The sequence below is a fragment of the Oncorhynchus mykiss genome, chromosome 22 (genome assembly GCF_057628025.1).
Source record: "Oncorhynchus mykiss isolate SJ-2025 chromosome 22, ASM5762802v1, whole genome shotgun sequence".
Lineage (NCBI taxonomy): Eukaryota > Metazoa > Chordata > Actinopteri > Salmoniformes > Salmonidae > Oncorhynchus > Oncorhynchus mykiss.
The window spans coordinates 36,843,247-36,868,934 of record NC_143043.1 but is presented as its reverse complement, the minus strand read 5'-3'; the positions used below and the strand labels follow the sequence as shown (position 1 = coordinate 36,868,934).

Here is a 25,688-nt window from a genome sequence, read left to right as displayed (position 1 = left end):
CAAAGATGAAAACACACATAGTTACAAGGTGTAAATGAGTAAGGTGGTTGTGTCACTTAATGGATGGTAACAAATTACATTTCGATTTTGAATTTCTGAACAAACAAAAGACTGCTTCCCTACTTCCAGGTCACCTGTGTGCCAAAGGCCTAAATCCACATGATCAGTGACCCATGCATGACTCAACATATAGTGCCCTCTAATGCAGTTTTTAAACCTCTCCTCGGAGACCCCCCAGACTAATTGAATCAGAAATAGTTCAAATACATTGATTGGCTGGGGGTCCCGGGGATAGGTTTGAAAACCCCTGCTCTAGTGTACAAATTAAGTAGAATAAAGAAAGACAGACTAACTATCGTCTACAAAACAAAACAACATCATATGCAGGCGAGGACAAAGTGGCTCCTACACTCTGGGAAAAATAAAGTTATTACATTTTGTTGTATTGTCAGGACCTGCTCCGAGGAAGTTCAAATACATTCACATATTGTAATTTACTATTACTAGGCGCCTACTGTATTTCACTGTTTGCACTACGCGTATACCACCAGCAGGTTACAGAATATCCTAGTGGAAGACGTCATCTCATCCTAGATATGAATACAGACTCTCTGGCCGCCCGCCCCTTGTTATGTTACTTTACTCCCTCCGGAAGCGGAAGACTAGTTTTCTTCGTAAATGAAGTTTCGGCAAAGTTTGTCAAATTCCAGTTCAACGGAGTTACTTTTCAACGCTTCAAACTCCTTTTCAACCCGCATCACAATGGTAAGTGTTTATGTTTTTATGGAAACAACATACGAGGATAACTCGAAATCTGATGCCAAACTTTTACCGTGGCGCACTTTGCCTGATGCAATTCACATGGACCTCACTTGTCACTGATTTCAATCCCCAAGTCATTTTTGGGAAACAAATGGACGACCTTTATATCAACTGGAAATGTACATGGCAAATGGAAGTCAAAAAACAATGTAATTACATAGCGTACACTGCCCGATATGTTATGTCACGAATATCATTTAGAAAGGTAGTTTAGGCTAAAAGGCTAAAACACTTCAGGTGGGAGACTACACATTTTTTTGTGCAAGACGTGTTGTGAGACCCGACGTGTAACCAATATAGGCTTTATTTTTCAGACGTTGGAGGCTGAGACATCAGCGAAGTAGCCTACTGTTTTACAATTGTTTAAGTCAATAGGCCTATCTCATTTCCAATGTTCCTCGTCCCATACGCCCCCTCATGGGACACATTATAAACATGCAATGAGTAAACTTGCCTGGACCCCAACGTCGAGCAGAAATGAGCGTTTGAATCAGGAACGTTTCCTCTCACGACCTCTACAAGCTAGAATGTTGAATACAATTATATTTTAACATATCATTTTATTTAACATTCTGACTTGTAGCGGTCGTGAGAGAGGGAACTTTCCTGGGTCAAAAATTAATTTCTGCCCGACATAGAATATAGCATTATATGCTATTCATTGTGTGCTTCCCAGGCAATGAGTAAACATAACTCATATATATCATGCTTTAATTTCGCTGTGTATTTTGGTTGTGTTTAAATACTGTCCACATCGCCTTTAAACAGGTTAGAAGTTGCAGTAATAATCCCTCTACTCTTAGCCTGCTTTTCAAAAACTTTATTTCCTACATGTTCTGTTCATGAATAGATGTGGGAGAGAAAAAAAACTCTGTATATAAATAGTCAATGCATTTGCATAATATTGACCAAAGAGAGAGCCTTAGAGATTCAGCACTTCCATGTACAGTAGGTAAAGCACTTTATACGTATTCTATTCGTACAGGAGAAACAGGACTTAGAACTCATGTCTGGTATTCAGTGTTTTACAGGTTACTGTATATCTGAGTGTCCCATCTTTGAAGTAACTTAGATGACATTTATGTTAAAGCTTGATGCCTGTATGAGGAAATGTTCACAACAATGTTTTTACATGTTCAAGATAAACGTTTTGCTGTGTGTGGTTACGCGCTTCCTCGAAAACCAGGAATTGCGCTAAGGAGGTCTGTAGTCTCCTGAGAGGCCAGCCGAACGCATAGACAGTATTTGGGGCTATAGACAGGCCATAGACAGAACTAGTGTCTGGCATTTTCTCCGGCGCCAACGTGCTTCTCTGAATCCAGGTATTGCACAGGGGAGGTCTGTCATCTCTTCAGAGGCCAGCCTATACATATAAATAATAATACATTTCATTTCTAGTGGCATTCTAATTTACTTACATCACATCTCCACATTGTGAGCAACCATTAAAAAAGGCTTTAATGAATAAGGGCAAAAAACATTAACCAATAATTAAAAGGTAGTGGTCTAGTACTTTACAAGATGCACAGAATAATAAAGCTGGCAACAAGGACTAAAACAATAGAACTTGAAACTAAGTTATAGGACCAGCAATAGACATCAGTTGGTAGAGGTATATGCTAGCTATACAGTGGCTAGGGGCCCTTTAGTTCATCCTGCTGTGTTGGTTTTTATCTTACATATTAAACAGTAGGGCACAGACGTTCCTCCTTGAGCAAACTAGCTGCCTATCTGACTTGGGGTCACATGTTTCGTGTGTGTGTCCCAAATGCCACCCGATTCCCTACATAGTGCAATAATTCTGACCAGAGACATATGGGCCGTGGTCAAAAGTAGTGCACTATATAGGGAATAGGGTGGCCTTTGGGACTTGGCCTGTGTTTTTCTTGATGACGTCATCCAGGTGGGTGTGCCACACCTGTGCTGATAAGTGAGTGTTTGCAGAAGTAACACGGGTGGATCCACCAAGTAGACTATCAGAGGATGCGTGTCTGCATTGAGACCATTGACTACATTTCTACCAGACTTGTGAAAGTGTTGCCAGTAGCTTATATTTCTAACTACAGGAGAGAGTTAAGGAAAAAGAACAGACCGGACTGCATGTCAGAAATGCTCTGTTATTATTCTAGGAGAAGGCCCCTGACTGAATGACTCATGCTTGAAGAATTAGGGACATGTAAAATAAAACAACTCGCAAGCCTTTTAAAGACATTTCATGACTTTGATTTCAAAGACATGCCATATTTTGATTGAATTATTCATGTGCTTTCTATCTATTTTTTTGTAATTTCCATGTAAAAAGATCTGTTAGCATCAACAAGTGAAGTTCATAGGAGCATTTAAAATTAGGTGTCAAGTCTATATTTTTGAGAAATGAAGTAATAATGCATTTTTCAACCATTCTCCCATAAAATTAGGAATAAGATTAGGAGAAAAATAAATTAAGAATGAGCAAACACAAATGGTAAAGGTGTTTACCAGAAAAAGTATTGTCCTGAAATGGACATGAAATGAATTCAAACGTGAGTTGGTTTCAGGTGTGGTTTGATATGTGTTCGCTGTTTTGAAGAGTTAGCCAAATTATTTTGCCAATTAGCTTCAGCCGTGGTGTGCAACTGTGGTGAAGGTGGTTTCACTTTGGATAGCATCATGATGATGTGGTCGGTGACAGTTCGTCTCTTGAAACATGAATACTGACATGTAAAACAATTTGGGCTTGTGTCAACAGTGGACTAATAAAAAATAAAAAAATATATTGTGAGTGGATTTTCTTTTAAGAGTGTTTGAAAACGTGGTCACATACAAAAACGGATGGAGATTCTACAGCAATTCTGTTACCAAACTTTGCATCTGCACAGTTTTTCCAGGAAATGTGTTTTTGTAAAATGTTCAGTGTAAATTGTTAAAAGTAAGCTAATCCTTGTTCATAGAGTTGTATGGTTTGTTAAACTTTGAAATCAATGTTTTTTGTTTGGCATATACATGCCATTGTGGAATTGCCCTTTTGTACTTTAATAATTTATTAGCACAGCTGGTTCTGAACCAGAGCCATGATGTAGAATTACATAAGCTTTCAGCCTGTAAGCATTCCTGATGTTCAGAGTGGTACAGTACAAACCATATCGCGTAGCCTGGATTTCTTTACACAATCTGACTGAGTGATTGAGACTCGTGTTAACCTTGTAGAGCAGGACAATGGGGTTCTTTAGCACTTCATTAAAGAAATGACCAGGGCCCGGCTTCCTAAAAGCATCTTAATAGCGCGGAAATCCCGTTACCGGGATCAAATTCGACAACATCCGGTGAAATCTGAGTGTGCCAAATTCAAAATACAAAATCGTAATATTAAACATTAAATACAAGTGTCTTACATAGTTTAAAAGTGTAACTTCTTGTTAATCCAGCCGTTTTGTCAGATTTCAAAAAGGCTTTACGGCGAAAGCATACCATGCGATTATCTGAGGACAGCGCCCCGCGTACAAAAGCATTACAAACATTTTCCAAACAAGCAGAGGCGTCACGAAAGTCAGATATAGCGATAAAATAATCCATTACCTTTGAAGATCTTCCTCTGTTTGCAATCCCAAGGGTCCCAGCTACACATCAAATGGTTGTTCTGTTCGATAAGTCCTTATTTATATCCCAAAAAAGTCAGTTTAATTGGCGCGATTGATTCAGTAATCCAACTGTTTCCCTCAATCAAAATGCATACAAATGAATCCCAAAAGTTACCAATAAACTTCGTCCAAACAAGTCAAACAATGTTTCTAATCAATCCTCAGGTACCCTAATATGTAAATAAACGATTCAATTTAAGACAGCGAATAGTATGTTCTTTACCGGAGATAAATAACGAAGTGCGCGCCCTCATCCATGCACGCCACAATACTACATTCAAAATTGGAGCCACCTAGAAAAACTACAAATTCTAGCAAATTTTTCAAAAAACAAGCCTGAAAGTCTTTATAAAGACTGTTGACATCTAGTGGAAGCCCTAGGAACTGCAATCTGGGAGGTATTCCTTTGATTTTCTCATGAACAAGGATTTGGATGGGCAGACACCCCAAAAATAAATAAAAAATAAAAATCCGGATGGATTCTCCTCTGGTTTTCGCATGCCGTATCAGTTCTGTTATACTCACAGACATTATTTTAACAGGTTTAGAAACTTCAGTGTTTTTTCTATCCAATACTACCAATTATATCCATATCCTAGCTTCATCTGAAATACCGAATACTGCCACCGGCTCTCAAGAAGTTAAGGCTAAGTTCATTGTTAGAACCTTCGTAGGAACATCGTTAAATCTCTGAGCTGTTTCCCAAAACCATTGTTATTAAAGTTTCACTTGAAAACGCTCAATCTACAGCCTACCTTAGACCACTCGTAGAACAGCTAACACGTGTTAGGTTCTTATTTTTCAAAGTAAATAACTCACGAACACTAGAGAAGCTTTAACCAAGTTTAATCTTTCCCAAATGTTCTGTACAGCTGAAATCAGACCGTAATACATTTCAGACATCACAGTTTATATGCATCCTACTTAAGACACTCCTCCTTACAGTTCATGGCTCCACAGGAAAGAAGGTAACCATATACCAACCCTGATTACTCCCTTAAGGGGAACTGACCTCACCTCCTGACCTCAACCCCTTCTTCACCTAATCCACAGATATCCATCTGTCTTCCCTATATCAATACATCGCTCTCCTCCATCAAACACATTCCAAAGCCTTCTGTCTTTCTTCAGAGAACCATTAACTTCTAACACAACCCAGTTTCTTTCATTTCCTATAATTCATTTACTACCTCAATGATCTAAGTTTAGCCGATTCCAGCACACGGAACCCAAACCGGCTGCGCGTGTGCTCCATCGTGCATAAATGTATTTTGTCCCCCCACACCAAACTCGATCACGACACGCAGGTTAAAATATCAAAACAAAACTCTGAACCAATTATATTAATTTGGGAACAGGTTGAAAAGCATTAAACATTTATGGCAATTTAGCTAGCTTGCTGTTGCTAGCTGATTTATCCTGGGATATAAACATTGAGTTATTTTACCTGAAATGCACAAGGTCCTCTACTCCAACAATTAATCCGCACATAAAACGGTCAACCAAATCGTTTCTAGTCATTTTTCCTCCTTCCAGGCTTTTTCTTCTCTTGACTTTATATTGGCAACTTTCATAAATTAGGTGCATTACCGCCACTGGCCTCGTTCGTCTTTCAGTCACCCACGTGGGTATTAGCAATGAGGAGTTGTCACGTGGGTACCTGCTTCTATAAACCAATGAGGAGATGGGAGAGACAGGACCTGCAGCGCGATCTGCGTCAGAAATAGAACTGCCTATTATTTTAGCCCTTGGCAACGCAGAAGCTCGTTGGCGCGTGCAATAATTGAATAATATAGATTTCTAAATGTATTTTGCAGCGCTCGCTACACGAGTGTAGTCAGCCTGTAAGTGTGTCGTTAGATGCTTTTTTTTGCCCTGCCGTGTCACTTTATGCACAGAAATCTCAGCTAAACAGAATCACATGGTTTATCCGCCTCTCTGTGACCGCCGATAACTTCAGAACAAAGTGGTCTGCAAATACAAACTTTCCAATGTCTTTGCAATTGATGCAAAAAAGCGACATAAAAATATTCTTCAAATGAAACTGAGATGACTGCATTAAAATATAAACAGTGGGCTCTATAGGGCTCTTTCAATCATATAGAAATACGTTTCATGTTCAGTCATTTGAGTTCTATTTTTGCAACTTGTAGGCTACTGGCTGTAATTTGTCTCAACATATTTCATGATGTGTAGCCTAATGTACGCATTTTTATTGGGTAAGCATTAGAATAAGCCGGCAGAATATTTGCAGCCATATGCTATAATATCGCTCTAGGAGCTGATCCGTCGTCAGTATTGTGAAATAATTATGTTATTAAGGAAAGAGTTGAAAGGAGAAAGCTGATCCGAGAGCAGTGCTCTCTTTCTTTCGATCCTATCAGTGTTCACCCATGCTCCAACGATGCACTTAGCGACCATTCGCTCTCTGCATGGTGTTTTGGGAAACGCATGTTACGTCTTCGGCCGTTGTAGGAAAGATGCATGGTTAAAACGTAAGCCTAAGTTCCATCACTATCGGGAATTTAGAACTTATTTGGTACACACTAATAACCTATGAAGCATGTATGAATGGGCTATGGGGTTGTGATGTTAAGTTGACTGCTGGTTCTGAGTCTGATACTGTCCTTTCACGCACACTGCTGTGAGAGAAGGATCTCAGCCCGTGCGAAATGACCAATCTGTAAACCAATGTTTCAGGTCAGTCAGCACATGAACCAATGTACAAGACGTTGTTATCAACATCAGTTAGTTCTCCATGGTTTGTTTGTCTGGCCTGCTTCAGGTCCTTGTAGTCACGTAGCACAGAAACAACACTGCTGAAGGGTGACGGGGGGGGGGGATTGTGATTGTGCGTGTGCTTGTGCGTGTGTTTTCTCAGTGCACTCTGAAGGTCTTGGGGCTCTGCTATGCCTGGACACAGGAAATGAAGTTGGCCTGAGTCCCACAAACAGAATAGCTCCCATTTACTGTAACCATGATAGGGGGGAGAGAGACGGGGTCAATACCAACGTGACATCTGGGGAGTAGTGTGGGTTGCTTTGTTTGTGATTTCCAGATGTACAAAACTTCAACCTCTCCATGCTGTTGATTTCTTCCTGTCACGCTGTCCTTTATGAAGGACTTTGAGGGATAATCCGGAATCTTGTAATCATGTTTTTGTGAAAGAACATCATAATTGCCATTGCCAGTAAGCCTCTATTTTGATTCATCTAGCTAAGTATTTGCAGGTGTACTGTAGCAGACTAAAGTCCTAAGAATTGTGGTTTTGCCTTCTCATTCCTATTTCATAACCAGGATTTATTTCAGCCAGTATCAGCAAGATGTCGAACAGCCAAGGAGAAACCGAACGCCATATTATTCAGAGCCATGTTTATCTTATGAAATAATTCATGCAATCACTGTAAAATGTAGCCAGCACATCTCTTACAGTACTACCACAGAGTTTCTAAACCCAGAGGCGCAACATCTTAAGACTTCCGGGAATGATTGCGAAATAGACCAAGCAGACCAGGCCGGGGTTTGGGATTGAAAATTAAAGTGCCAAATCTTCCATAGTTGTTAATTTTCTCAATCTAAAGGCGTAACCTTGATTCGAGCCAATGTCTTAATTAGCTCAACATGTTATTACTCTAACCTCGTGAAAGTGACAAACTGACATGTTTTCATTTATCAATAACAACTTTAACTGTTCATTCTCAGCTGTAATATGAAAATTAAGCCACTAATGTAACAATCCTCTGCCAGGTTTATTGCATTGCTACAGCTCTAATACCTCTTTGCCCATCTATCTCTCCTAGCCTCTTTCTCGCTCCATATGTTTGTTTCACACTAGTCAAACGGAAGCCCAGGGCAACGCTGACCTTGTTGGGTGTTAATGATTTGCAATATGATAATGCTGCTGGATGGTACATGGTGTGTTGCTGTGTTCTTGGCTGGTGGTGTAGCTTTGCTGGCCAGACAGGCAAACAGGCGGACATGTGAGCGGACAGGCAAACAGGCGGGCATAAGGAGAGGCAAACAGGCGGGCATGCAGACGTGTGGGCGGACAGGCAAACAGGCGGACATGTGAGCGGACAGGCAAACAGGCGGGCATGAGGACAGGCGGACCTGGGGACAGACAGGCGAGCGGACATGGGGACGGACAGGCGAGCGGACATGGGGACGGACAGGCGAGCGGACATGGGGACGGACAGGCGAGCGGACATGGGGACGGACAGGCGAGCGGACATGGGGAAGGACATGCGGACATGGGGAAGGACATGCGGACATGGGGAAGGACAGGCGGACATGGGGAAGGACAGGCGGACATGGGGAAGGACAGGCGGACATGGGGAAGGACAGGCGGACATGGGGAAGGACAGGCGAGCGGACATGGGGACGGACAGGCGAGCGGACATGGGGAAGGACATGCGGACATGGGGACGGACAGGCGGACATGGGGACGGACAGGCGGACATGGGGAAGGACAGGCGGACATGGGGACGGACAGGCGAGCGGACATGGGGAAGGACATGCGGACATGGGGCGGACATGGGGAAGGACAGGCGGACATGGGGACGGACAGGCGGACATGGGGACGGACAGGCGGACATGGGGACGGACATGGGGACGGACAGGCGGACATGGGGACGGACAGGCGGACATGGGGAAGGACAGGCGGACATGGGGACGGACAGGCGGACATGGGGACGGACAGGCGAGCGGACATGGGGAAGGACATACGGACATGGGGGCGGACAGGCGGACATGGGGACGGACAGGCGAGCGGACATGGGGAAGGACATGCGGACATGGGGGCGGACAGGCGGACATGGGGAAGGACAGTCGGACATGGGGACGGACAGGCGAGCGGACATGGGGAAGGACATGCGGACATGGAGGCGGACATGCGGGCGGACATGGGGACGGACTGACGGACATGTGGGCGGGCATGGGGACGGACGGGCGGGCGGGCATGGGGATGGACGGGCGGACATGCGGGCTTACATGGGGACGGACTGACGGACATGCGGGCGGACATGGGGACAGACGGGCGGACATGGGGACGGACTGACGGACATGCGGGCTTACATGGGGACGGACTGACGGACATGCGGGCGGACATGGGGACAGACGGGCGGACATGGGGACGGACTGACGGACATGCAGGCTTACATGGGGACGGACAGACCAACATGTGGGCGGGCATGGGGACGGACGGGCGGGCATGGGGACGGACGGGCGGGCATGGGGACGGACTGGCGGGCATGGGGGCGGACATGGGGACGGACATGCGGACATGGGGACGGACAGGCGGACATGCAGGCTTACATGGGGACGGACTGACGGACATGCGGGCTTACATGAGGACGGACAGACCGACGTGGGCGGGCATGGGGACGGACGGGCGGACATGGGGGCTTACATGGGGACGGACTGACGGACATGCGGGCGGACATGGGGACGGACGGGCGGACATGGGGACGGACGGGCGGACATGCGGGCTTACATGGGGACGGACTGACGGACATGCGGGCGGACATGGGGACGGACTGACGGACATGCGGGCGGACATGGGGATGGACTGACGGTCATGCGGGCTTACATGGGGACGGACAGACCGACATGTGGGCGGGCATGGGGACGGACGGGCGGACATGGGGACGGATGGGCGGACATGCGGGCTTACATGGGGACGGACTGACGGACATGTGGGCGGGCATGGGGACGGACAGACAAACATGTGGGCGGGCATGGGGACGGACGGGCTGGCGGGCATGGGGGCGGACATGGGGACGGACAGGCAGACATGCAGGCGGGCGGACATGCAGGCGGACATGGGGACGGACAGGCAGACATGCAGGCGGGCGGACATGCAGGCGGACATGGGGACGGACAGGCGGACAATAGTACAGGCGGACATGGGGACGGACAGGCGGACATGGGGACGGATAGGCGGACATGGGGACAGACAGGCAGGCGGCCTCAGGAGGTGAACACAGCACAGGACAATGTTCCCGGACTGTTTTTGGCAAAGAGGCAGTCAGTCTATCCAGTCCTCTCATTGTGGAAGTGCCCTGCAGGGGGCTTGGATAAAGGAGGCGCTGAAAAATGAATGTGCTGCAGATTGTGGAGCTGGTCGCTTTGAATTCCAATATGTTTTTCCGAGAAGCACTGTTAGTCTCATGTGACTCCAGACTCCCTCTCCTCAATTGACTCTCATGTCTGTCTGCAGGACTGGTCCAAGCTTTACAGTGAATTTGTGAGCATTAGGCAAAGCTCCAGAGAGATGCATGTAGATCTAATTAATGCTAAGATCAAGTAATTAAAGTGTTAGATAAATGACAAAATCACTGAATTCTAATTAGGCCGAAGTCATAATGCTGTTTTGCCAGACAGTGATATGTTACCGTCTCATAGATGGCCTTTGTAGTTTTATGGTTATTAATGGGTCTTATATGAAGCATGTGATCTGTAGATTAGGCCCATAAACTCTTAACTAGCCTAACCCCTGACCTCTGTCTTGCAAATGGTGAGTTGACTTTGCCTATAAAACATGTTATAAAGCCTGAAGATGCAGTAGGATAGCTCTAATGGTTTGTGTGTCCTTGTGTGTTGCTGGTGGGTGCATAGCAGAGCTCTCCCTACGCCTGTTCTCCTGTTCTTGTCCCTATAGCAGCATGTTCAGCATACAAAGTGTACCAGTGAGCAGGAACTATGAGGAAAGCGAACAGCCAGAGAGGAACTGAACAGTTTATTACAGTCCTGGTCATTAAGGCCGAGGGCCTAACTTCTAGCCTGCAGCTCATTGACAACATATGACTGAAACTCATGCGAAACTATGTTAAATGATCCTCATGGGTATTTATTTATTTATTTTACCTTTATTTAACTAGGCAAGTCAGTTAAGAACAAATTCTTATTTTCAATGACGGCCTAGGAACAGTGGGTTAACTGCCTGTTCAGGGGCAGAACGACAGATTTGTACCTTGTCAGCTCTGGGATTTGAACTTCCGGTTACTAGTCCAATGCTCTAACCACTAGGCTACCCTGCCGCCCCGGGTACTATATAACCACATGTTAAAACAATGTTTTCACTAATGTAATTACAGCATTATTACATCCGCAGGTATAAAAGCACTTTTAATGTAAAGTGTTACCCTGTTGGTCTCATGCTTCACCTGCATCAGCTGTGAGAGTGATTTTTGAATTGGGTTAAACTTGATAAACTAAACTTCCCCTGCCATTTTACGTGTAAATAACCTCCTGTAAACCAGGGTGTGGTTTGCCAACAGCAATCATTTTTCCACTGTCGCTCTCTAAATTAGGGCATTGTGATTTAGGCCTAGACTTAGGGTTGCATCCCAAATGCCACACTATTCCTTTTAATAGTGCACTACTTTTGAGCAGGGCCCCAAATGTGTGTGCTATATAGGGATTATGGGTGCCATTTGGGATGCAACCTTAGTGGTTACCTCTGGTCTGCTCGACTCTACAAGGGGATCGAGGGTTAAAGTGACAGAAACACTCACAACCACTCTCACTCTCAAGCTCACTCTCACTCACTGGAGAGTGTTTCCGCCATGTCAGTCCTGGAGCCTCTTGAGGTCAAGCACAGTTTGATCTTCCTCAAGATTTATCCAAGATGAATCTTACCTTCACATTGCCACAACAGCGCTTTGTTTAAATGGATGTGGAAACATAGGCCTGAGCTCTACCCTGTTGGAATGTGAGCTTCACTAAAATACCAATATGTGGAAGGACCATAAGCAATGGGTAAAAATGTTCCTAAATAAAGTGCAGTTTTTTACATATTTGAGTTATTTAGATGGAAATGTCAAAGTTAAATGATTTAGTAAGCGTTTGAGACTCTTCTTGACTTAGAAGGTGGATCATTCAGGTTTGTTCGGGATTTAGGCTACTTGAAACATATGTTAACATTGCCAAAGCAAGTGAAGTAGATAATATACAAAAGTGAAATAAACAATAAAAATGAACAGTTAGTTAAACATTACACCCACAGAAGTTCCTAAAGAATAAAGGCATTACAAATGTCATATGTGTGTTATATATATATATATATATATATATATATATATACACATACATACATACATACATACATACATACATACATACATACACAGACAGTGTATATACAATGCCGCTTTCCACACATACCTAGCCCCGCCCCCTGTCAAGGAGCACTTTTGTTGTTCCTCCACCACAAGACACTTCATGGTCAACAGAGCACATGCAATGTTGATGACAGCGATGCCTTTTTTCCCTTTGCTTCTTAATATAAATCCACTAGCGTTCTATAATTACACTTCATTTGTGTTTCTTACATCTGCGAACACCTAGTTTGTCTTTTCTTAGCAAGTTGGGCCTAAAGCGTGTTGGCTGCTAATGCTAATTGCTAGTTAGCTGGCTAGTTATCTAATAAATGCACTCAGTCAGAGCAAATGCAATTAGCTATACAGCCTGCTAATACCAGTGATGGTGTAGACCTAAATCAGCATTCAGCATATTGTTTGTGCATCAGTATCGTTTAAATCAAAGAGGAATACGTTAAGCATGAATATGTTAGCTACATGAAGTAGCTAAGAGAGAACATTAAATGTAGCCAAATATTATAGGGTCCCCTAGGAAACACTTGTCAACAATTATCCCTGGCGTTTTCATTCGTTGTCATGTCAAACAACACTGTATTCAAAGTGCCCACTATTATATTCTAACTATAGTATTGGAATAATTATTATATTTCCATGATTCCAACAGTTCACCCAAGTGTTTTGGCGCTATATCACAAGTCAAATCGCAATTGCAACATTTAGTTAAAAATAAGGCCTAGGTTGCTTGGCCTTAAGGCGCAACCCTACGCAGCAGTGTGGAAAGGATCTCAAATTAGTGCAGGAAGTAGCTGAAAACGCAGATAGTTTTTTTTTTTTGGGGGGGGGGGGGATTGGTGTAAGTTTTTAATTGAAGAGTATAAAACAATCCGAATGGAGAAAGACCTATTGAAATCACTAAGAATGTATTTGTTGCCACCCTTGTTGTCAGCAAATTTTAAATATTTTATTTAAAAAAAACTAAATACTGTCATACCATCCTATTATTATTTGAAATACTGTGATATGATATTTGGCCTATATTGGCCATCCCTACTATATTCATTAATTTTTATGACCTCAAAGGGCATGTAAGTATTGGATTCTTCAGGACTTGCATCTATGTTTATTAGGATTTAATGTGCATTTTACACAAGTTGCAATGATGGTGCTGATGATGGCACTGTAAATATAATCCTCCATAACTTCAAATGAACTGAATAAGGGTATACAAATTCAATTTCCCTTCTTTCATTTGTCTCTGATTCCAGTGTCTGTGTGATTTCCAAACAAGGAAACATGACAGCAACAGCTGGTCATCTTTGAGCGTTGGGTAATTTTTCATTATTTGGCCTACGTCACAGGCTACCCAAAGACACACCCCATCCCTGTCATGTTATTGAGTTGGTAGTTTAGCTCTATATATCGCCAGTCCTTAGTGCCTGTTGCTTTCAAATGGTCTTGGGGCTGGTTCCCTAAACTCCCTGGAGAACAAAGAGAAAGGCCACAGGAAGGTGACCCACCTCAGCCCTCCACTGATGCAGGTCGACGCCCTGCGCTACCCTGCTCTCTGAAACAATATCACAATAGAGAATGGAGGGTATTTGTGGCAGTCAGTGTGCTGCAATGGTAGCCAACTGCCCAAGTTGGTAGCTAGCTAGATGCTTTTGTCAGAAGAAAAGGTCAGGAGGCTGTGTGCGTGTGTATGTGTGTGACGAAGCAGTAAGGTGGCTGGAGGCCCAGGTATTCTGTTACCGTTCTAGACAAAGCAGGTGCGGCTCAGAACTGATGCTCCCTATATAGGGCTCTGGTCAAAAGTAGTTCACTGTGTAGGGAATAAGGTGTCATTTGGGATGCAGACTGCGTCATAATTGACCATAGAATGTTTGGATTTGTTGAACTTTGATCTGAACTTGATGAAAGAAGTTTGGCATAACGAAATGCCATTGTTGGCATGGATATAGCAGGCCTATTTTTCCAGAAGAAGTAGCCTATGTTCTTTATCATGTAACCTTTATTTGTAGGTCATTCTCATCTTAGATACATTTATTTCGTAAGAAAGAGCTGTAGTAAGATTCGATACTGCGGTTGACCCATTTTGACCAGCCATTTGAACACTGCTTAAGAAAACATCATAGTAGTGCTGCTGTGCAATGATGTTTGTTTTAAAAGGTCACGCATAACCGATAGATGGGAAAGAAGAAAAACAGCATAGTAGTTTGTCCCTAGAGGCAAGATCCTTGAGAAACTAGACAGAGAATTTTTATTTGTCGAGAAAACATAATTTGTCTTCTTGCTTTAAAGTTAACCCCCCACCCCACCCCAGAGACATACACACAACCCGAGGGGTTGGAAGCATGATTAAATAACTTATGTAGGCCTACACTCCTGAGTTGTCTGTTAAGTTCAGGATGTTTGCTCCTATGAGGACGTAACTGTTTACATGTTAACCTACTTGTTGACTAAGTGGAGTTCTTACTAACAAGTGCTTTGTTTTGTGTCGGGACTTGGGAGTTGATGCTTGGATCGTGTTCATTATGGTTCACCGTAGCAAAAGATTTTGCAATGGAACACTTAAACAAATGTTTCTTAATGGACAAGTTCATAAATGTTTTTATTCTAATTCATTGGATAGATGCAGTGAAATGTGTTGTTGGTCAGCCGTACAGCGCTCCTGGAGCATATTAGGGTTGATTGCCTTGCTCAAGGACACAATAGAGATTTTTCACATTGTCAGCTTGGGTATTCGAGCCAACAACCTTTCAGTTACTTGTCCAATGCTCTAACCACCTGGCTACCTGCCGCCTATATTCAGTTAGGACTTCGCTGCTTCACTCAGTTTCGGCGCATTTCCTTTTGTGCCTACTGGACACAACCCTGGTCTGAGTGTGTGTGTGTGTGTCTGTATCCAACAGTGCGGTGTCTTTGTCTATCTTTGTTGCTGTTCAGCAGCTTGGGTGTTTGGGACGTGGGGGCTGTCACATCACGATGACTGGATGGATGATCGGTCACATTTGGCCCATGATGTGGGAACTGAGACATCCTTAGTTCTGTTGAAAGGGGTCAGGGGGAAGAGGGGCTGATGTGTGTAGGGGGTGCAAACTGGGACCTAAATATAGATATCCTTTTTACAACATGTTTGGTCTTGAGGGGGTTTAATGTTAATAGGCGGGATAGCAGCAGAGTAGTGTTTATTCTGACTAAGCTGGACCAGCAGCAGAGTAGTGTTTATTCTGACCAAGCTGGACCAGCAGCAGAGTAGTGTTTATTCTGACCAAGCTGGACCAGCAGCAGAGTAGTGTTTATTCTGACCAAGCTGGACCAGCAGCAGAGTAGTGTTTATTCTGACCAAGCTGGACCAGCAGCAGAGTAGTGTTTATTCTGACCAAGCTGGGCCAGCAGCAGAGTAGTGTTTATTCTGACCAAGCTGGGCCAGCAGCAGAGTAGTGTTTATTCTGACCAAGCTGGGCAAGCAGAGACGTGCTGTAGGATACATACATACATACACACAGTTTTGTAGCACGCTCCCACTGAACTCCAGCTGTTCTGTTCTCTATGTCCTTGACTTCCAGCTCCAGCCCAGGTGTTTGCCATGGTCATTGTTGCTAAGCTCACATTTCCCCTCTAGTCTCTCTGTGCTGTGCTTGGTTTGTCTGCCTTTCAGACAGGGAAAGTCTGTACTCCGTACTAGAGGTCGACCGATTTAATCGGAATGGCCGATTTAATTAGGGACGATTTCAAGTTTTCATAACAATCAGAAATCGGTATTTTTGGGCGCCGATTTGCAGATTTTTATTTTTTAAATATTTTTTTGTACCTTTTATTTAACTAGGCAAGTCAGTTAAGAACACATTCTTATTTTCAATGACGGCCTAGGAACGCTGGGTTAACTGCCTTGTTCAGGGGCAGAACGACAGATTTTCACCTTGTCAGCTCAGGGTATACAATCTTGCAAACTTACAGTTAACTGTCCAAAGCAATAACGACCTGCCTCTCTCTCGTTGCACTCCACAAGGAGACTGCCTGTTATGCGAATGCAGTAAGCCAAGGTAAGTTGCTAGCTAGCATTGAACTTATTTTATAAAAAACAATCAATCATAATCACTAGTTAACTACACATGGTTGATGATATTACTAGATATTATCTAGCTTGTCCTGCGTTGCATATAATCTGACTGAGCATACAAGTATCTAAGTATCTGACTGAGCGGTGGTAGGCAGAAGCAGGCTCGTAAACATTCATTCAAACAGCACTTTCGTGTGTTTTGCCAGCATCTCTTTGTTGTGCGTCAAGCATTGCGCTGTTTATGACTTCAAACCTATCAACTCCCGAGATGAGGCTGGTGTAACCGAAGTGAAATGGCTGGCTAGTTAGCGTGCGCTAATAGCGTTTCATATGTCACTGGCTCTGAGCCTTCTAGTAGTTGTTCCCCTTGCTCTGCATGGGTAACGCCGCTTCGATGGTGGCTGTTGTCGTTGTGTTTCTGGTTCGAGCCCAGGGAGGATCGAGGAGAGGGACGGAAGCTATACTGTTACACTGGCAATAGTAAAGTGCCTATAAGAACATCCAATAGTCAAAGGTTAATGAAATACAAATGGTATAGAGGGAAATAGTCCTATAATTCCTATAATAACTACAACCTAAAACTTCTTACCTGGGAATATTGAAGACTCATGTTAAAAGGAACCACCAGCTTTCATATGTTCTCATATTCTGAGCAAGGAACTTAAACGTTAGCTTTCTTACATAGCACATATTGCACTTTTACTTTCTTCTCCAACACTTTGTTTTTGCATTATTTAAACCAAATTGAACATGTTCCATTATTTACTTGAGGCTAAATTGATTTTATTGATGTATTCAATTAAGTTAAAATAAGTATTCATTCAGTATGGTTGTAAACACAAAAAAAGTTGGCCGATTAATCGGTATCGAGTTTTTGGTCCTCCAATAATCGGTATCGGTGTTGAAAAATCATAATTGGTTGACCTCTACTCCATACAGCAATCCACTATTGTTCTGCAGTGTCAGCACTTTAAAAATATTTATAAGGAGGTAAGGACTGGAGACGACAGTTTCAAACGGCCTGGCCTAGCACACCCTGATACGAAATAGCTAGTATCTTTGCTCCAGGCAAGGGGTGTGTCCCAAATGACACACTATTCCCTATATAGTGCATTACTTTTGACCAGTGTCCATAGAGGTCTGGTCCAAAGTAGTGCACAATGTAGGGAATAGGATGCCATTTGGGGTGTATCCAAGGCGTTGTTAGTCAGTTTGGGTGTCTGATCCGGTGGATAGGCCTATAAGTGCAAAGAGTGATTATCAACACAGTTGCTATAATAAAGCGACCCCTCACTACACTAATCCGTGTTGGCCTCCTTCCTTCTTTCTCATCTTATCTGCATATGAGACTCTGCATCTGTGTATATTTGGGCTCAGAGATGATTTAAGCTGCTAGATTACTTCCTGTGTCTCAGGGTACGTACCAAATGGCCCCCTGTTCCCTATATAGTACACTATAGGGCCATGGTCAAAATAAGTGCACTATATAGGGAATAAGGTGCCATTTGGGATGTAGGCACTGCCTCTTAGGCCAAAAATCAGGATCTGTCTTCATGAAGCACAATGAATGAATGCTGTTCGCCTGGGTTCTCTGTAACTGATTGTCCGCTGTCCCCACCAAGGCTGTCCCCATGCCATCCACAGCTGTACTGTTGTCGAGTAGTGTAGCAAGCGAGAGGAAAAGCACATCAGTCATGGCACTGACAGACAGTGGTTACCTGTCCATCTCACTCCCTCACGCTCTCACACACACACACCTGTTCTTCCTGTCCCACTGAAGAGAATACCCTAAGAAAGAGAAATGATGAGAGGTGGAAGAGTTATGAGGCAAGATGGCTTTGTCATGTGCAGCACACAGTTGGGCTGACTGATCTGTCTGTTGTCGAGCCTCCCTCTCTCCCATATCTCTCTCAATCTCTCATAGGCAGTGGAAGGAGAAGGCCTTTGCCCTCACTGAGTTGGGAGGCAGTTATTTAGATAAAGGGGAGCTTCCCCAATCCGTCTTCCCAACCTGTACCCATTTAAAGCAGAGTATGTAGCCTTGTACAGACATGATTGTTTAGTAAAGTGGATGTTTTTCCACAGGTCTAAAATGGAGTGGAGAGAGGAAGGCTGGGGGTTGTGATTACAGCTGAAGAATATCCCATTCCCTCCATTTCAAAGATGGACTGGAAACTGTTGCTTTGTATATCATTACATTTACATTTGAGTCTTTTAGGGTTCGGTGCCTTGCTCAAGGACACATCGACAGATTTTTCAGTCTGCGCAGGGATTTTAACCAGCAACCTTTCGTTTACTGGCCCACCGCTCTTAACCGCTAGGCTAACTGCCGCCCGTATACTGCCAAGTCGCCAACCAATGTTGAAGGCTATGTCTAGAACTTCACTATTATGGATTCAGTGTCGAGCCTGTGGTATGATTGATTGGGATGTTTTGCTTGGGAACATGGCCTAATATGGGGAGATACTTCCTCCAGAAGTAAAAGCTTCCCCCAAGTGGATGTGACACCTACTCCCGTTGCCTGCTGCCCTCCTGCTTGGATTCCACCTGGCGAGCTGTGTTGGTCTTTACTGAGACGTGGTTAAGGAAGAGTGTTTTGAATACTGATGTTAACCTTTCTGGTAATAACAATTTTTCGGAAATGTACATACACCTTAACCAAATACATTTAAACTCAGTTTTTCACAATTCCTGACATTTAATCTTAGTAAAAATTCCCTATCTTCAGGTCAGTTAGGATCACCACTTTAAGAATGTGAATTGTCAGAATTATAGTAGACAGTGATTTATTTCAGCTTTTATATCTTTCATCACATTCCCAGTGGGTCAGAAGTTTACATACACTCAATTAGTATTTGGTAGCATTTCCTTTATATTGTTTAACTTGTGTCAAATGTTTCAGGTAGCCTTCCACAAGCTTCCCACAATAAGTTGGGTGAATTTTGGCCCATTCTTCCTGACAGAGCTGGTGTAACTGAGTCAGGTTTGTAGGCCTCCTTGCTCGCACACACTTTTTCAGTTCTGCCCACACATTTTCTATAGGATTGAGGTCAGGGCTTTGTGCTGGTCACTCCAATACCTTGACTTTGTTGTCCTTAAGCCACTTTGCCACAACTTTGGAAGTATGCTTGGGGACGTTGTCCATTTGGAAGACCCATTTGCGATCAAGCTTTAACTTCCTCACTGATGTCTTGAGATGTTGCTTCAATATATCCACACAATTTCCTTTCCTCATGATGCCATCTACTTTGTGAAGTTCACCAGTCCCTCTTGCAGCAAAGCACCCCCACAACATGATGCTGCCACCCCCGTGATTCACGGTTGGGATGGTGTTCTTCGGCTTGCAAGCCTCCCCCTTTTCCCTCCAAATTTAACAATGGTCATTATAGCCAACAGTTCTATTTTTGTTTTATCAGACCAGAGGACATTTCTCCAAAAAGTACAATCTTTGTCCCCATGTGCAGTTGCAAACCGTAGTCGGGCTTTTTTATGGCGGTTTTGGAGCAGTGGCTTCTTCCTTGCTAAGGAGCCTTTCAGGTTATGTCGATATAGGACTCGTTTTACTGTGGATCTAGATACTTTTGTTCCGGTTTCCTCCAGCATCTTCACAAGGTCCTTTGCTGTTGTTCTGGGAATGATTTGCACTTTTCGCACCAAAGTACGTTAATCTCTAGGAGATAGAACGCGTCTCCTTCTTGGGCGGTATGATGGCTGCGTGGTCCCGTGTACTATTGTTTGTACAGATGAACGTGGTACCTTCAGGCGTTTGGTTCATATTTGGGAGCAATTTCCAGACTTGTGGAGGTCTACAATATTTTTTTCTCTGAGATCTTGGCTGATTGCTTGATTTTCCCATGATGTCAAGCAAAGAGGCACTGAGTTTGAAGGTCTGCCTTGAAATACATCCACAGGTACACCTCCAATTGACTCAAATTATGTCAATTAGCCTATCAGAAGCTTCTAAAGCCATGACATCATTTTCTGGAATTTTCCAAGCTGTTTAAAGGCACAGTCAACTTAGTGTATGTAAACTTCTGATTCACTGGAATTGTGATACAGTGAAATAATCTCTGTAAACAATTGTTGGAAAATTTACTTGTCATGCACAAAGTAGATGTCCTATCCGACTTGCCAAAACTATAGTTTCTTAACAAGAAATTTGTAGAATGGTTAAAAAACGAGTTTTAATTAGTCCAATCTAAGTGAATCTGAAGTTTACATAAGAATATGTACATATTCTTATTCATTCCTTTACACTTCTGTGTATAAGGTAGTTGTTGTGAAATTGTTAGATTACATGTTAGAAATTGCTGCACGGTCGGAACTAGAAGCACAAGCATTTCGCTACACTCGCATTAACATCTACTAACAATGTTTATGTGACCAATAAAATTTAATTTTATTTGAAATAAAAATTATTGTGCTGGACTGGACTGGATTGTGTTGACACATTCTCAGATAATGTATTTGACATCAGAAAACCCCGTGTTTTAAATTGATCGACACCTGTCATCAAGATGTCTCACTGTACTTCATTGAAAGAGGCAAGCCTATTTGTTGTTTTTGTACTGACCACTTTTTAGATTCCCACACGTCTATTGCTAGCCGTCACTGCCATCGGTTTGTTTGGAAAGCAGAGTGATCGTCTGTGTTGTTTAGTCACATTCCTTAATTCAGATGATTACTCTGGAAATAGAAGTAACCTAATAATAGCCTCCTTCATTTGTCCATTGGGGTCTGGCTTCTACACTCCAGTGAGAACTCCATTGGTCTCCATTTATCCCTCCCTTCAGAAAATAGCTGATCCACAACAGGAAACAACTCGTAATCTTTTAACTAAACAGACATTTCCTGCTCCAGTTGTTGTCAGTTGGACTTCTAGCTCTCATTAGCTCCTCTGTACTCATCCATCCTTACTGCCTGCCCTCTGTCCCATATCTCTGCCTGGCTGGGAAGGCACTACTTTTAAGTGACATTTCAGACTGCTTTGGAATTATTCTTAGGATTCTTAGGATACTAGTTCTGGAGGAAGGAGGAATACCCACCAGGTATTATTAGTGTCTCATTTCATGCATATTGTTTTGTTGTTTTGCTTCTTGCCGAGGTTATCACATGTATTAATTTGGTGTTCTGCTCTTAATTCGTTTAGCCATCGAAGTTATGGAAAGAAACAAATTGTGTAGTCTTGTTTTTCATTGTTTGTATAATAACTTATTTTCCTAAGTCGATTTTGTTATTGGATTATTGGACATTTGCTTGTTTCCAGCTCAATGTTACTGTCATTCCATGCTGTGGCTGTTCTGTTAGCATACATGGTTATCATGCAGTTTGATCTATTACAGGCCTTGCCAGGTTTGCAGAGCTTTCCTTCTAGAATGAAATGGTGTGTCCTTGGCGTGCCCGTGTGTGTGTGTGTCCTCCCAGTGTGGTGTGATGTAACCTAGCATATTTAGAGAGCCGTACAAAACTCGGTAATAAAGTAGTCATAAATTACTAAAGAGGAGGCTTGGCTTCCATTTAGTCTCATGACTCCCCCCTCCCTCCTCTCTACTGCAGGTGACTTGCCCCTCGCTGTAGCAACACAGCCTGTGGAGAAGAGGAAGAGTGGATCCAGGAGAGGACCATGGAGCAGTGTGAGACTTCTGCGAGCCCCAGCAGGGATCACCCATGGAAGGCAGCGACCATGAAGAGGATGGCCTGGGCCCAGAGCAGAGACTCCTGGCAGGGCCCCTCTGAGAGTCAGGACACCCAGGATCAGGAGGGTTGCAGCGAGGAGATGGTGTCCCCGGAGCCCACCATGGAGACGACGGCCCCCGCCGAGGAGCCAGGTACGTTGGGAAGAGCTACAGAGGGAGCAGCAGACAGAAATAATTCTGGTTTGGGTTTTTGACGGCTTGATATATAGCAGCATGGAAGTCATGATTAAACAATAAACCCTACTTTAAGGTCGTATTGCTCTATTAGTAACTAGCCCAAAAAGGAATGAAATCCTCCAACGGCAAACTGTTTATTTAGACGTTTGAATCTAGTTGTTATGGACATTGTAGAATTGTTCCAGGCAGTATGATGTTATATAGGAATTGTACATGTTTTCTTCTCTCAGGGCGCTTCCCTAACAAGATTGCAAGCTGGCTCAAGGACTGCAGGTATAGTAATGTTGTGTCATAATGAAACCTCTACGTTGACATGTAAATTGACATTAGGGCACACAATGGACAACGTTGTAAACCGTTGTGCAACAGAAAGCGAAAATTTGTGTTTCTTATTGGACCAGTAGCCCCTCTTTGTTTCAATTGTTTTTTTTTCAGTTTGATGTCTAATGAACACAGAAGACAGGGCCCTGGTAAAGCCCTTAATAATGACAGAGAAAGAGCAGCATAGCAACCATGTATTGTGTTTCCTTGTATCTGGAAGCTGCTGTGGTCCAGCTCTCACTTTGTCAGACATGTTATATTTGCTTTGTGAAGGCCGTGCTCTTTATGCTGCTATCTATGCCTTTGGGAAGTTTTTCCGTTAGCCCAGGGCCTATGTTATCAGCAACTGGTCTGGTCTTGTTCTACTGCCTCAAGTTGATTCAACAAACATTACCATGGAACTTAGAATCTGGTTATTGAGTCAAATTCTAGATGGTAAAAAATCCCCCCCCAAAACCGATGTATGTGAGCAAGACGGAGTGATGAAGAGAAAGAGCAAACAGAAAGTCGCATGATGTTGATCATGAGCGTTTACACAATGTCAATGTCTCTTTATGAAATGTTTATGTCATATGACTGGTGCTGGTATAGGCCTTCAGACGTGTCAGGTGTCTGTTAACCTAGATGTTACTAGTGCCGGGGCCATGCCAGTATCGTGATACTCATTAGTATCATGGCAAGGACACAAAACATTTCTTTAAGAAAACAGCCCTGATGTTGGAAACATCATGTTGTTACCCAGAGTCATGTATTTATTTACAAAGATATAGAACACAATATTTTACATACAGCAGGTTTTTAAAGGACCAAATAGTTAGCTCTACTTTGTGTTTTCATTTTTGCCTTGGAAAAAATATTGCAATGCTGGTATTGTCCCAGTCCTAGATGTTACATGAGCAGAAAGCATATCAACTTGACTTGGTCTGACTCACTCAGTATAGAAGTATAGTTCCATCAGAGTACAGTAGGACATCAGAAAGCCTATAGACCTGCTTAGGTCTGGGACAGTGACCATATGAAGTTGTTTGATCTGTTGACCTAGAGGTGAGCTAGGAGCGTCATGGCGCAGTGTTAGGGATGTTGTGCCACGTTGCTATCTTTAGCCCTTAGACTTAGAGCCTTGTGTTTGACTTGCTGTTTTTTCTCACAATGCTCAGCCAGACTTGACTTAGTGTACAGGAAGGCCTGGATAAAACTAACAGTGGAGATTGGAGGCTCTGTTACTGTTCTGTGACTGGTAACATGACAGGCACTGTCTAGTACTACTGTGGATGTAGACCTACTGTATCTGTGGATGTATAGTATATTGATCATGCTTATATGGTTAGTTGACTAATAGTAAGAAACAGTTGTAGTGTTTGTATATGTCTCTGTGTTGTAGACACTGGTGTCTCTAACAGTGTGTGTCTCTTCACAGGACTCCTCTTGGGGCGTCTTTGGATGAGCAGAGCAACATGCAGTCCAAGGGTGAATTTCCCTCTCCTACAACACCAGTCATATGCTATACAACTGTAACTCTCCAATGGAAAAAGAGAATGTGTGTTAGTGTATCTGTGCAGATGGTGTGTGTGTGTATGTGTGTGTGTGTGGGTCAAGGGGGTGTTTGTGGAGTATTCTGCAACTCACTTTCTCACCACACCTTGCAGCCCTAGTGAACTTTGGAGTGTTCTGTAACCAGCTGCTTTACACATCCACCCACACACCAGTTACCAGTTGGTAGCTTTCTCAAACTCTGTCGCTCAGGTCATCTTATTGTCCTTCTAAACCGAAGTAAGAAACAGAGCCAGGCACGATGTGAGTATCCTCAACTGAAAGGAATAACATTTGGATTCCCTGCATTTGCTTTAGTCTTCTGGGTGATGTGAACCTACATGTGCAGCTGGTGCTATCTACAGTAGGTTTACCAACCAGCCATGGTAAATATTTCTCCTAACCAAGCGTAACTATTTGTCGTGGTTTGAAGTGTCTGTCTGTAGTACTACTACAGCTACTCTGTTTCAAATGTCTTCAGTTAACCATGTCCATTGTGTTTTACAGGCACGTGCAGACGCTTTTATGTGAATGGTTATTTAGTCTATTGTAGGTTATAAGTGCTGTTTGAGGGCTTCATGAAAGATCTTCTGTACTTCACAGGAGTGATGAAGAATGGATGCAGCTTTGAAGACGACTTGTCTCTGGGAGCTGAGGGTGGGTAACTTCTCTCTCTGTGTCTCTCTCTGTGCGTGTGTCTCTCTGTCACTAGAGCAATATGACCTAGAATCACACTGCTGCTACGGCAGTTTTACGATGCTTTTTGCTGTTTTGAGAGAGACTAGAGCTGAATCCCAAATGACGCCCTGCTCCCTATATATTATAGTGCACTTCTGGCTGGGTCCTGGTCAAAAGTAGTGCTCTTAATAGGCAATAGAGTGCCATTTGAGACACGGCCTAGAAATCTGTGTCCAAACAATTGTGAGCTGGAAGCTTCTTGTTGTTGAAGTGATTTGCCTCTTTAGTTTTTACTAAAGCTGCAATAGGACCTTGGGAGTACTCCCTGCTGTTACTGATCTTTATGAGTGGACGTGCACATGAGGACTCAAGGACACACACCTAGCTTTCCCAGTCAAAAGGAAAGGAGAGCAGAGCAGTGTGATCAGATAGCATATCTAGCTCTCATTTCACCCTCTGGGTGACCTGCCTGTTGGTGGAGGAGTAGAGGAGGATAAATAATGAAAGAGTGGATCTATCTCAGTTTAAACTGTCTCCTCGGACCTAAATAAGAACATACATGAGCTTTTATGTCCTCTGGCCCTGCTATACAGCTATTTTCTACTCCCCCATGATAACTATCTGGTCTGTTCCTCAACACTTCCCTCTTCTCAAGTCACATAGTTGTAGGCTTACCGTGTATAGAGCA

At 43.4% G+C, this 25,688-nt stretch overlaps 1 protein-coding gene across 2 annotated transcripts in view; it reads left to right on the top strand.

Annotated features, from left to right (window-relative positions):
- The first annotated feature begins 602 nt into the window (after window positions 1-602).
- Window positions 603-25,688, top strand: part of itprid2 (ITPR interacting domain containing 2) — a 45,814-nt gene continuing 20,728 nt past the window's right edge. The window contains exons 1-5 of one of the 2 annotated variants that reach the window (XM_021579532.3): window positions 603-765; window positions 22,155-22,426; window positions 22,702-22,744; window positions 24,210-24,259; window positions 24,926-24,979. In XM_021579532.3, coding sequence (XP_021435207.2) covers window positions 22,222-22,426; window positions 22,702-22,744; window positions 24,210-24,259; window positions 24,926-24,979 — 352 coding nt within the window. In that variant the 5' untranslated portion in view covers window positions 603-765; window positions 22,155-22,221. Of the gene's footprint in view, window positions 766-21,389; window positions 21,647-22,154; window positions 22,427-22,701; window positions 22,745-24,209; window positions 24,260-24,925; window positions 24,980-25,688 lie in introns of those variants that run through there. The other variant, XM_021579533.3, reaches the window with a different exon arrangement.